At 44.8% G+C, this 13417-nt stretch overlaps 1 protein-coding gene across 3 annotated transcripts in view; it reads left to right on the forward strand.

Annotated features, from left to right (window-relative positions):
- CCDC85C (coiled-coil domain containing 85C) overlaps positions 1 to 13417 on the forward strand; it is a 150881-nt gene that overhangs the window by 87555 nt on the left and 49909 nt on the right. For all 3 annotated transcript variants that reach the window (XM_074996545.1, XM_074996547.1, XM_074996546.1), the window contains exon 2: positions 8122 to 8198. In XM_074996545.1, coding sequence (XP_074852646.1) covers positions 8122 to 8198 — 77 coding nt within the window. The remainder of the gene's footprint in view (positions 1 to 8121; positions 8199 to 13417) is intronic.

Here is a 13417-nt window from a genome sequence, read left to right on the forward strand (position 1 = left end):
TCTCCAAACATCTGTGTGTGTGACATTGTTCTGTGTTCCAGACACAGAGAGATTTATTGAACAGATTCTAATTTGTGTGTTAAAAGCCTTCTTTGGGAGCTAGGCAATTCTCCACTGCCTCAAAGGCCATTTAGTTAAAACAAGGTAGAGTGATTTGTCTTTCCTTGATTTCTCTGTAATAAGTATTAAGTGATTTGTCTGCATGGAGAGGTGTTATTCAGATAGATGATATCAAACCTGAATTACACCCTATTCCAGATGGAATATATTTTTTAAAGATCAGTAAATATTCATGAGGGTAGGTGATAATAATAATGCTCCTTTATGACTTTGGAGAGTAATTTAGGTACAGCTAGCAGAGATGCTACGTCAGTTAGCATTTCAAAGGCTCAGTAAAGAGAATGGACTTATTTTACAGCTCTACAAACCGTTTAGTTTAGGGTTTAGGCCATAGCACTGAGTACATGAATCATAATTAGTTACAATCTTCATCTCCCGCCTCAGTTTTCATTAGTGTTGTTTCTATTTCCAATTGTTCACTGTGAATGGGCTGTGTCCCTAGCCTTTTCCTGTCAGAGTGCAGGAACCCTGAATTAGTGTTCAAACTCACCCCTCTGCTGGCTTTGGGTTTACAGTAAACCCTTGATTTAACAGCCTAATAGGGGGAAGGGGTATCTGTTAATTTCAAAAGTCCGTTATATCCCAATGGTTATAATGTATGATGGTGCACTGACTTTCCCAGCCCATCACTGACTCCTGTCCTCTGCTCCCCCTTTTCCCTTCCCCCCTCCTGCCCCATTCTTCCCCTCACACCTCCATCTCCCTCGCCCATTTTCCAGGGGAGGAGCTGAATACCGGCTTGGTTCCTCCCACCTCCTGCAGCTCTCAGCGCTTCAGCTCCTCCAGACCCTGGCTCCAAGCTGCCCCTGGGAAGGTAGAGCATGACTGCCCCTAGCCTGCCAGTAGGCAGCAGCCTTCAACACCATGGCTGCTGCTCAGCGCCATTGCAGGCAGCGGTGGCTGGGCCCCAACATGCTCCACGCACATGGGGCTGGGGGAGGAGAGCTCCAGAGCACCCTCCCCACCCCCGTCTCCTCTGGCCCTGATGGTCCCAGCTGCTGTGGTGGCCCCTTCAACCCTGGCAGCCCCAGTCATTCCGGCAGCTCCTCTGGCCCCGGCAGTGGCCTCTGGTGAGTCTCCGGCGTTTATTTGGGGTGTGGGTGCAGGGGGCTGGCAGACTGCGTCCATTATTTCCAGAGTCTGTTATATCAGGGTCCATTAAATGGAGGGTTTACTGTACTGGGAATTAAAAAGACAACAGCACAACACAGACCTGACCCTAAACTTTCTCTCCTGGCTGTCTCCAGGTTCTTCCTTTAGAACTTATTTTCTAGTTCGCTCACTCTCTAAAAAGGCACTTCCTTTTCAGTACCAGAGAGGTAGCCATGTTAGTCTGTATCTTCGCAAACCTGTCCCTCTCCTTCTGTCCCATGTAGCTGATTTGTCAGTTTTACTTCATTTTTTTTTCTGTCTACTTGTTTTATTTTTGTCATGGCAGTTTATTTTATATCGGAATTTCCAGATCTGAAGAAGTGGGTCTGCGCCACGAAAGCTCATCACCTAATAAAATATTTTGTTAATCTTTTCAAGTGCGACATGACTACTTTTTTCTCTTTTATTCCCAGTGAAGCACCTGTCACAACAGCAGAATTTACTCAGCATTTCTATGCAGGATTCCACATCCTGCTAACAGAAAATCATACCATCCTGTTAAATGTCCCCCCTTCTGCCCTATTGAACCCCTATTTCTTCCCTCACCACACTGAGAAATGTTGCCACTCCACATCTGCTTCTTACTTTGTGCCCCCAATACTCAGTGACATGGGGTCAGTTCCAAGTGTAGCCTAATGAGGGATGAGCTCCCAACAAGGCTCCCCTAATAATTTCTCATTTAGCTGGTGGTCATCTCCCTGCTCCAAGGTGCATGTGCTCAGAGGCTCAGGCAAACAGAACAGGGAACCTGTTCATTTGTGTCCCCATTTTAAATAGGTAGGAATGGAAGCAACCTCCTAAGCAAGCCAGGTTGTGTTATATTACACTTGTTTGGAAAGGTTTATCCTTGCTCTTAAAAAGTGCACTGAGCATAATGACTGTATAGCGCAGTGTGTGACATATGTAATCTGAGAACAATAGCACTTCCCTACCTCAGGCTGTGTCTAGATTGCTGAGCACTCTCAGCAACAGATACACAAATTGCACAATGCATTTGTATATCTTTTGCTGACATTTCTGTGGGGTGAGGCTTTCCGACATTTGGCCCATCCACCCTGGGGCTAAGATTTGGAAAACGCCCCCTCTGTCAAGACATCCCTTCCTGCTCATGGAACGAGGTATACAGGGATGCCAAAAGAACACTACCGACCAGTGTCTGGACGCAGACTCTGTCGACAAAACTTCTGTCAACAGAAGTTTTGTTGACAGAAGCCTGAAGGCTAGACATAGCCTCAGTGGGCTGTTGTGAGAATTCATTAGAGATTGTGAAGTGCTTTGAATCTCCTGATGAAAAGTGCAGTGCAAGAGTGAGGTGTTATAACAATGAAAGAGAGTAAGTAGGATGGGTGGATTATCTGATCTGGGTCCTACAGCAAACATTTCCTCACACAGCTGCTTTTGAACAGCTCCAGGGATAGCTTCTAGGGCAAGGGCTAATTTAGCAATAGCCAGAGAGGAAATGAGCCACATTCTAGGTGGGAATCCCTTATCCTTAATAGCACACTTTAGAGCAGGGGTCAGCAGCCTTTCCCAGGTGCAGTGCTGAAATTTGACCTTTTGTCCTCTGTACAGTTTGAGTGCTGGAGACACTTTTTAAAGTCACTAGTAGTCCTACCTACAACAGCTTCATTAATAAAAAAATTTAGATGCAGAGCGTTGCCATTTAGGTGGTGGTTGGTAGCATTAGCTGGTCTTTAATTAATCCACCATCAACATGGCTTTAAGCAAGCATGTGGGAGGAGGAGCAGGGCTGAGCTCCCTCTTTGTGTGCCTATCAAAATTGGCTCATGTGCCACTCTTGCCTCCTGTGCCAGGGGTTGCTGACCCTTGCCTTAGAGCAATGGTTCCCAAACTTTTCAGCACCATGATCCCCACCTCTATTTTTAACCATGGGCCAGCCACCCCAGGCGCCTGTGAGCTGCCTGCCTGAGCCCCTCCTTTCCTCCAAAACCAGGCACCACTAGCCCCTCATCTAAATATATCCTCTTCCTTGCCCCACAACCCATACTGACCTTTGCAGGAGGCAGCTAGCTCCATGTGAGCCTTTGCTGGCTGCCTGCTTTTTATAGTGGCTGCGCCGGGTTGCCCATGTGAAATGGCAGGGGCTGAGAGTAGGAAGCAAGGGTCGGCTCTTTCTTGGGTGGGGGGAATGAGGGGGAGAGTTTGGGTTGCCTCGCACGTCCCTGGAATTTGTTCATGCCCCCCATGGGGGCACTCCCCCCAGTGTGTGAAGCCATGCCTTAGAGCTTACCTGTCCTTACTTATATCAGGGATAGTCAATTTATTTTTTGTCAAGGACCAGATTTCTTGGTCAAGGTGTAGTCAAGATCCAGAGTCCAGAGAAAATAAAAATAAAAGAACAGTAATGATAATATGTACTGTAAAGAAAAATATTTCCATTCAGCAGTGCCTGTGACCCAGATTTAGCCCGAACAAGACACTTTCCTTCACAACCCACTCTTCCCGAGACCTTCTCCTTCTCCTCAGCATTGTACAGAGCCTATTAATGTATCTGTGTGATTAAACTCAAACAAACAAAAACCAAAACTACCAGCTACCAAGATTCTCAGCACTAGTAAATCACAGGTTGCTCCTTTCAGATCAATGAGGTTCTGATTTGTGCACATTCCTAAAAGCTGAACACATTGCTAATGTGGAGATGGAAGTGGGGGGGTTGTTTAATTTTTAACTATGATTTTGGTTAGGGGGGTGTGAGCTATTAACATTCCTGCTCAGCAGATAGGTCTGCAGTGGCTTTTTCCACTCAGCTTTTGGGGTGGGAGGTGGAAAATTTACTGATACTGGGAAGGTCAAAGGCAGAAAAATGCTGGGAATGTAGTTCCTGATCTAAAAGAGGGAGAAAATCAGCCTTGGCTTTGCTGCTTAATGCCTGAGTGCCACTGCCTGTAGGTCTGAGAGTTATGGAGTCCTTTAAAATTGAAATCGGAATGTTTAACCTCTGGGTAGCACCAATCTAGAATAAAGAATGTCCTCAAGGTGTTGGTGATTAATCTCTCCCTGTGCACGCAGTGCACAGGTCGACAGGACTGATGAGTGTTCCTCATATCGGGCCAGAGGTGCAATATTTACTACTGGCAACAAAGTAGCTCATTCTTTTTCTTCTTTGTTTCTTTATATTTAATTTTACTGTGGTCATTTGGTGTTCCCTTACAGAGGGCGGAATTGAAACATCACTTATTTTACTATATTTGGAACACGGACTGGACTCTTCAGAATAGTAACAGAGAGGAAGCCGTGCTAGTCTATACACTATCAAAACAAAAAGCAGTCAAGTAGCACTTTAAAGACTAGCAAAATAGTTTATTTTGCTAGTCTTTAAAGTGCTACTTGACTGCTTTTTGTTTTGGACTCTTCAGAGTATCATTTGGTGAGAACTAGAGTCCTGGTAAACCTTGGAACTGAATTAATGGTAGCACCCGCAGCTCCCATTAATGTCCTGACTGACCATGTCAAACTTTGGCGTGGGATAAGTGTCATTTTTTAAAAAAGAACTAACATTTCTTGGAATTTCTTTTCCTCTGAGGCTTCATATTCAAAAAGCTTTTCCGTGCCGTGGGGAAAAATCCATTTGATTGGACACCTTGTAATCAAATGGCCTTAGGAAAGTCCATCTCTAGGTGGGTGTATATATCCACAACTCTGTTTGAATATGACTGTTTCTAGCATAATTTGGCTGACCACCATGGACATGGAGTGTTCAGTTCTTTAATCTAAAATCTGTTGTTATAAGCTGTCTGGTACAGGGCCTGTCTTTTCACTCTGTATTTTGTATTGCACTTAGCACAAAGGGGTCCTGGACCATGACTGGCTAGGCATGGTGCAAACAATAATAAATAATTTTGGGACAATGAATGGCTATTAGCCGGGATGGGTAGGGGTGGTGTCCCTCGCCTCAGTGGATCACCTGTTCTGTTCATTCCCTCTGAAGCACCTGGCCTGGCCACTATTGGAAGGCAGGATACTGGGATAGATGGATCTTTGGTCTGATGCAATACAGCTGTTCATTTATGTTCTTATGGTAGTCTCTCTAGAGAGGGCTATCTCCCACAGAGTCCATCCTGCACGGGGAAACTAGGCAAAATCATGTTAACTATTATGACTGCTGTTGAGCATCTGCATCTGAGCCAGCTAAGAGCCTTACATCATTATATAGTACCTCTCATCATAGGAATATCTTACACATTTATCAAAAGGATGTGCAAAATATGTCCCATCTACTGATATCTGCTTTTCTGATCTGCAGTTAATCACAAGGCACTTGCGTCCTTTAACAGCAAAGTGAGTCTTGCATTGCATCTTGCTTTTCCAAACCACTTGTTTGCCACAAATTTGGATGTCTGAACCCTTGTGGAAAAACTCAGGATTGTACATACATACATCACATCACTCCCTGCTGAATTACCTCCCTCCTCACACAACACTAGATCTTTATTTAACAGTGCACAGAAACTCTGTGAAGCCATATATGGCAGAAAATGAAGAATAGTTTTATCTAATCTGGGTTCCGAGTTGAATTTAGGGAAGCAAAACAGGAATTTGGGCAGGTGCTGGCTGATGTTCTCAGAGCACAAGTTTGTAGTCTTTTTTTTTTTTTTTTTTTTTTTTTAAATAGTCATGTCACCACAAAGCAGTGCCACTACTCCTGTAGTGAGCTAGTGGCTCTGCTTTGTGTCTACATTGCATGTTTTTCTTTACCATACTTTTTTCGACATCCCAAAGTCAAAATAAGTAAAGTTGAAAAATCGCATTCATGCAGCCACAGTGTTGTGAAAGGAAACATTTACAGCCACATTTCCCTGCCACAGCAGAGCAAAAGGAGCCTTCAGGTGAGCTGATAATAGCTGTGCTCTGTTCACACACATTCCTTTTTGAAACAAAAAGCAGTCAAGTAGCACTTTAAAGACTAGCAAAATAGTTTATTAGGTGAGCTTTCGTGGGACAGACCCACTTCTTCAGACCATAGCCAGACCAGAACAGACTCAATATTTAAGGCACAGAGAACCAAAAACAGTAAGCAAGGAGGACAAATCAGAAAAAGATAATCAAGGTGAGCAAATCAGAGTGGAGGGGTGGTGGGGGAGGTTAAGAATTAGAGTAAGCCAAGTATGCAGACGAGCCCCTATAGTGACTCAGAAAGTTCCCGTCCCGGTTTAAACCATGTGTTAATATGCCGAATTTCAATGTAAAAGCCAGCTGGGCTGTTTCTCTTTGAAGAACGGTGCGAAAGTTCTTTTTCAGTAACACACGTACCTTTAGGTCATTAATAGAATGCCCCATTCCATTAAAATGTTGACTAGCTGGTTTATGGATCTGGAGTGTTTTGATGTCTGTTTTGTGCCCATTAACCCTTTGTCTAAGGGAGTTAGAAGTCTGTCCAATATACAAAGCATCTGGGCATTGTTGGCACATGATGGCATATATGGTGTTAGTAGAGGAGCATGAGAAAGTGCCCGTGATTCTGTGAGTAACCTGGTTATGTCCAGTGATGGTACCTCCAGAGAAGACATGTGGACAAAGCTGACAGCGGGCTTTGTTGCAAGGAAAGGTTCCAGGACTGGTATTCCTGGTGTATAGACTGTGGCTGTTAGTGAGGATCCTCATAAGGTTGGGAGGTTGTCTGTGGGAGAGAACAGGCATGTCACCCACAGCCTTCTGGAGTGTGGCATCCTGATTAAGGATAGGTTGTAGGTCTTCAAGATTGGCCCAAAAAAGCCAAGAACAGAACACCACTGGTCATCACCTACAGCCCCCAACTCAGACCACTGCAACGAATTATTAAAGACCTACAACAGCTTCTGGCTCCGATTGTGAGAAGGAGGGGAAACAATAGGGAATGGGGCTTCAGCCCAGTGGAGGGGAAGAGACGCACTGGTGATCTGGGTTCAGCCTGCGCTGGGGCACGCATTGGTGATCGGGGCTTCAGCCACACAGTTCTGCCTTCAGCTCTGGGGGTTGCCAGGGCTTGAGCCTTCATCCCTGCATGGGAATGCCAGAGACAAGGTCTTCAGCACAGTGGGGGGTGCTGGGGATAGGGCTTCAGCTGGGGGTGAGGAACTCTGGAGATCAAGGCTTCAGCCGCACCAGCTAGCTCTGGGGTTCAGAGGGCTTGTGGATCTCAAAGTAACTGTTACTCTATAAGGCGCCACAGGACTTCTTGAGACAGACTTGAAAATACAGACTAACAGGGCTACGTCTCTGATACTTGTCTCCATTGAGAATGTCTGTTTTGTGTAACACACACCTTTTCTGTAACCCACACCTCCATTCCCCACTCCCCTGCTCCCTCCAAGGCTGCCTCTCCCAATCTGAAGCCAGCTCAGGCTCTCCCTGACCAGTCATCACTTGCCAGCTGCAAAAACAAGAGGTGGTTGGGGCTTCACTGACTTCTGATTGACCAATGAGAGAGCATAAAATACAGGACAATTTACCTGTTTTTTTAAGGTGGGACATCCGCAAGAGGGCTTGAATACGGGACTGCTCCTTTAAAAGCAGAACAGATAGTGGTCACCCTAATACTCCTCTGTCAGGATTATTTCTGCCTAACTCCATGCGTTTTTAAGAATAACCTGTCACATCTCACTGGTAGACTTCTTTGGGTGTATACGTTCATCTGCATGTGCACTTCAGGTTTTAGATCTCGCAGTATTCTTCTCCTCTGTGTTAATGTGTTAGACTCTCTAGCTCTGACCGCTAGCTGTGGCTCTTTAGTTCTTTTCCAGGCTTGTCTTCCAGTGAGAGGGAAAATGAATCCAACCGTGAAACTACATTACTGATTTTAAAGAACTCTGTCACAGGGAAGTAAATCTTATTTTTTTCTTCTTTTTAAAGATTCCTCTTCCAACTACATCAGGCAACTTGAAACAAAAGTCAAACTGCTGGAGGATGACAACAAACTCCTCTCTCAGGTAAGTGTGTTTTTTTTGGGGTGGGGTATGTCTGTGGTGTTAATATACAATGTGACTGTTAGGTCCTGAGCCTGCAATTGGATCCCAGGGGATCCACTGAAATGCAAGGGTGCACTGGCATTGAGCCGGTAGTGGTATTGGGTCTTATTCTGTAAAATAACTTTCATGCTAACTGGACCTCAAAGTCATTTATAAAATTAAACAATAAATCACAATGAATGAAACAAATGAGGAAGAAGGGTTCTTTTGAAAATGGGTTTTCTTTTCCGAAGGAACCCCATCTACACTTCTGTTTTTGCTTTCAGAAAAGTCTCTTCCGGAAGTACGATCACGTGAGATTATGCAAATGAAGACAAGATTAGTAAATCAGTGGTTCATTTGTATTTTCGGTCTCCCTCATTTGCATTACTCCTCTAAAAGGGGAATACTGTGTAGATGCGGCGCATAAGGGAAAGAGGCAACTCAAGTTGACTTGGGGACTACTTAAGTCACTGAGTCACTGGGAGGCAGTCAGTTAGGTAGTGAAGCATCCAGGCATGATAAAAGTGAAGCTACTCTTGGGCAACTAGCAGAACAGAGGCTCCTGGGGAGACAAATGTTTCCCAGAACCCAGGAAGCAAAAGCTCTTCCAGAGAAGGCTTCTGCTGGGTGAAAACTATTGCAGGAGCTGCATCAACAAAAGAAACCCAAAGAGAATGACCCTGGGTGGGAGTTTCCAGAAGGAAGGTGCTGTGAATACTAAGTCTCAGATCAACCTAGCTCTCATGAAGAGCTTCAGCAGACAATTACAGAAGGAGACCTGGCAGAAGGGTCTAGAAATAATAGCAGGGTTAAAGGCGAGACAAGACAAAACTGGCAGGGAGGGAATCTTCACGAAGGCCTGATGAAATGCATCCTAGTGTGGCGCATAGTGTGCCTCAGAACTGCACGCCAGAAGTGGCATCTGTTGCTCGGCACACGTGCCCCACTGCTCGGTGGTAGAAGTGTGCGGTGGCAGAGGTGGTTCTGGGATACCAGCAATAGTGGCAGTGGGGGTAGGGAGGCATCTGGCTCTGGGGGGATGGGAGGGGAATTAGGTTATAGCAAGGAACTGGAGTGTCTGGCTCTGGGGGATGGGGAGGGCATTGAGTTGTATATATCTGCATGTGCTGTGAAATTATAATGAGTGCTGAAGTGTGCCATGAGGCGATAAAAATTGCTGAACACTGCCCTAGAATACTCAAGGAGCTGACAAAGGTGATATCTGAGCCAGTAGCTATTATTTTTGAAAAGTCATGGAGGACAGGAGACTCAGAAGACTGGAAAAAGGCAAACCTAGTGCCCATTTATGAAAAGGAAAATAAGGACAACCCAGGAACTTAAACCCCAGTTAGTTTCAGTTTTCTAACAGGAAAGATAATTAAGCAAATAATTAAGGCATGGATTGCAAACATCTAGAATATAATAAGGTGATAGGTGACAGTCAGCATGGATTTGTAAAGAACAAATCATGTCAAACCAACCTGATAGCTGTGTTTAACAGGGTAAGGAGCCTTGTGGATAAGGGAGAAGTGGTAGATGTGGTATATCTGGACTTTATAGTAAACTCTTTGATATCTGGCAACCCTGGGACCGGGAGACTGCCAGATATTCATATATTCCAGTTAATGGAGAGCTGCTGCGGGGAGGCACAGGCAGTGGTCAGTGGCCCCCCCAGTAAGAAAATTCAGCTCCTCCCCCGCCCAGTGCTGGCTTCCACTCAACTGCTGCCCCATTTACCTTTCAGTGGGGACAGCAGGAGCTGCCTGCAGGGTACTTGAGCCCTGTGAGGAGCTACTTATGGGGCAGTGGGCACAGCTGTGTCCCAAGAGGAGCCACTTGTGGGGGGATATCACAGTGTTAGGAGTCTGGGGGGCTTCCGCTCAGCACCCCAGGACTCTGAGGGGAAAAAAAAAAAAGGAAGCTACATTAGCTGGCGTTATGCTGGATATCTGAGAGTTCCGGTTGATCAAATAGCGGAGAAGCAAGAGTTTACTGTAGTAAGGCCATTGATAAAGGCTACATCTACACTATGGAGATCTTATGAAAGAAGCCCTTCCAGAAGATCTCTTCCGAAAGAACTTCTTTCAAAAGAGTGTGTCCACACACAAAAAAGGGGATCAAAATATTGACTTGCTCTTTCAATAGAGTGTGTGCACACAGCCCCTGCTCTTTTGAAAGAACAGGCCAGGGATCAAACAATCAGGCCCCATGAGGACTGCTCTTTTGAAAAAAAGGGCCTGCAGAGCATTTACACACATTTTCTTTCAAAAGAAGCTTTCCAAAGGGGGCACTCCTCCTGAAACGGGAAAGGAGGAGTGATTTCAAAAGGAGCACTGCATTCTTTTGATTTACTTTCAAAAGAACACTTCTTGTGTGTAGGCACTCCACAGGATATTTTGAAAGAGTCCCCTTCTTTCGAAAAGTCTTTTGAAAGAATTTGCTAGTGCAGACGCAGCCAAAGTCTCACATGATCTGCGGATTAACAAATAGGAAAGTACAACGTAGATGGAGCTACTATAAGTTGGGTGCATAAATAGTTAGAAAACCATTCCCAGAGAGTAGTTATCAGAAGTTCACAATCATGGTGGAAGTGCATAATGAATGGGGTTCTACAGGGATCTGTCCAGATCTGTTCAATATTTTCATCAATGTTTTAAATAATGGCAGAGTACACTTATAAAGTTTGTAGACGAGACCAGGTGTCGTAAGCACATTGGGGATAGGATTATAATTCAAAATGATCTGGACGAAATGGTCTGAGGTAAACAGGATGAAATTCAATAACAGCACATGCAAAGTACTCCACTTAGAACAATCAGGTGCACACATACAAAATGAGAAATGGCTGTCTTGGAAGGAGTAGTGCAGAAAGGGGTCTAGGGTCATAGTGGACCAAAAGCTGAATATGAGTCAACAGTGTAATGCTGCTGCTGCAAAAAAGTGAACATTATGTTTGGATGCATTAGCAGGAGTCTTGTAAGAAGGACACAAAAAGTAATTCTTCTGCTCTATTCTGCTCTGATTCGCCCTCAGCTGGAGTATTGTGTCCAGTTCTGGGTGCCACGCTTCAGGAAAAATTGGAAAAAGTCCAGAGAAGAACAAGAAAAATGATTAAAGGCCTAGAAAGTATGACCTCTGAGGGAAGATTTTAAAAATTGGGTTTGTTTAGTCTAAAAAAGAGAAGACTGAGGGGGACACGATAACAGTTTGCAAGTACCTAAAAGGTTGTTACAAGTAGGAGTAAGGAAAAATTATTCTCCTTAACCTCTGAGGATAGGACAAGAAGCAATGAGTTTAAATTGCAGCAAGGGAAGTGTAGGCTGAACATTGGGAAAAACTTTCTAATTGTTAGGGTGGCTAAGCACTGGGATAAATTTCCTAAGGAGGTTGTGGAATCTCTGTCACAGGTGGTTTTTAAGAGCAGGTTAAACAAACACCTGTCAAGGATGGTCAGGGTGGTGTTGGTCCTGCAATGAGTGTAGGGGATCCAGATTTGATTACCTCTTGAGGTTTCTTTCAGTTTTATGATCTATGATTTTAAATTGTAGATTAGAGGAATTATATGCTGTCCTGAGAAAGGGTCCTTGTGGTTTGGCATCTGGGGGGAACCTCAATTTAAGAGCAGGGACCTTCATCAGCTAGTTCCAAGAGGCTCCTGACCCAAGAAGAGGGTTCTAGGTTATGGAGGGTTTTCTGGTAAGGAAAATTAATGTATAACTGGGATTGATGGAGTATGGCTGATGCAGCCCCTCCTCCCTCCAGTTAAAGATGCTGACAGGGAGGTATACTCATGTGGTGGTCTGCCTTTGGGGCAGAATAAACTAGACTCCTGAAGGTGTCCTCTTTAGTAAACAAACTTCATCCTTTGGGGAAACTGAGGCAGAGCTGCAGTGGTAGTGCTGCACTAGACCATGAGTGGATGCTCCAGAGGTGTGGGCCCTCACTGGTTATACAGTATGTGTTTCTATATGGAGGACCCCAGTGCATGCACTCTCCTTGTTTTAGGAAGTTGTTGTCTTGATTGCCCATTTGTGGGTTGAAGAAGGATAACATCTGCTAATATTTACAGCAAAACTCGATCAGTGTTGGCCACTCTTGTACAGAGCTAGTTTGCAATGTTTATTTATCATCTTTCCACTTCTAAACAAGTGCTGTACGAGATGGGTGACTGTCCTGTTCACAGTGGGCACCAGGAAAAGCATTTAATGCTAAGACTGCCCCTCTGTTTTCTCTGCTAGAGGTTTCTAGCCATCAACTGGTCTGTTCCCTTGCTTCTGAGTTGCTCTGCATGGGGAACGCTCTTCTGCTTTGCATGTCTTCTGGCTCCAGCCCACAGCACTTAGGGCCAAATTGCCTGCTGGTATAAACTGGTACAGCTTCATTGATGTTAAGGTGACTATGCCCACTGGAAGCTCCAGAGAAATCTCATTGTGTCCCTTTTCACTTCTGTGCTGACTTGTGTAGGTTTCTTCTGTTTGTAGACCTCACTTCTTGCTTCAAAGAATGAGCTTCATGGTCACTTTTTGCGATCATCTCTTGGTGATGGAGCTGAAACCCTATCATGAGCTAGAAAGGGGTAAAAGTCAGTTTGTCACATTTATTACCCCTGTGCTATTATTAGTTGCTTCCCAGGCAGAGAGGTTGGGACTAGGACTGGTCAGATGATAACATCATGGACAGCTGTGCCCATTAAAAGGGGTAGAGTTTTGGAAGCAGAGAGACTCCTGTGAAGGGCCTTGAGCCAGAGGCTGAAGTATAGGGTGAGCACATCTCCCTGGCCTAAACATGGGACAAGGGAAATGATGCCATCCTGGCCAAAATGGGATGGATGGTGTGAGCCGATGCCCAGGTGCCAGCTAAGGGTCTGGTGGGGCAAAGGGGGTGATGCCACACCAGCAGCTACGCTAAGCAGCCAGGGCAGGCTGGGTTCTTTGGTTTGTGTTTAGTTCGGGTACAGCAGCAAGAGGAAAATTACACTTAGAGAGGCTTTAACAGTTACTTTTTATTTATACAAAGATAGAAACAATTTAACTAAGACAAATGATTAAAGTACAAGTTAGTACTCGTGGTTTTTAAAGGGGAAACAACACAATTTAACTTAAGAAAAGTTTTAGACAAACTAGCTAGCTTAAACTAATACAATTAATGTGTACACAAGAAAGGCACATTGCAGGTGTGATTTTCACCACTGCCTCTTC

The sequence above is a fragment of the Carettochelys insculpta genome, chromosome 6, assembly GCF_033958435.1.
Source record: "Carettochelys insculpta isolate YL-2023 chromosome 6, ASM3395843v1, whole genome shotgun sequence".
NCBI classification, from domain to species: Eukaryota; Metazoa; Chordata; order Testudines; family Carettochelyidae; genus Carettochelys; species Carettochelys insculpta.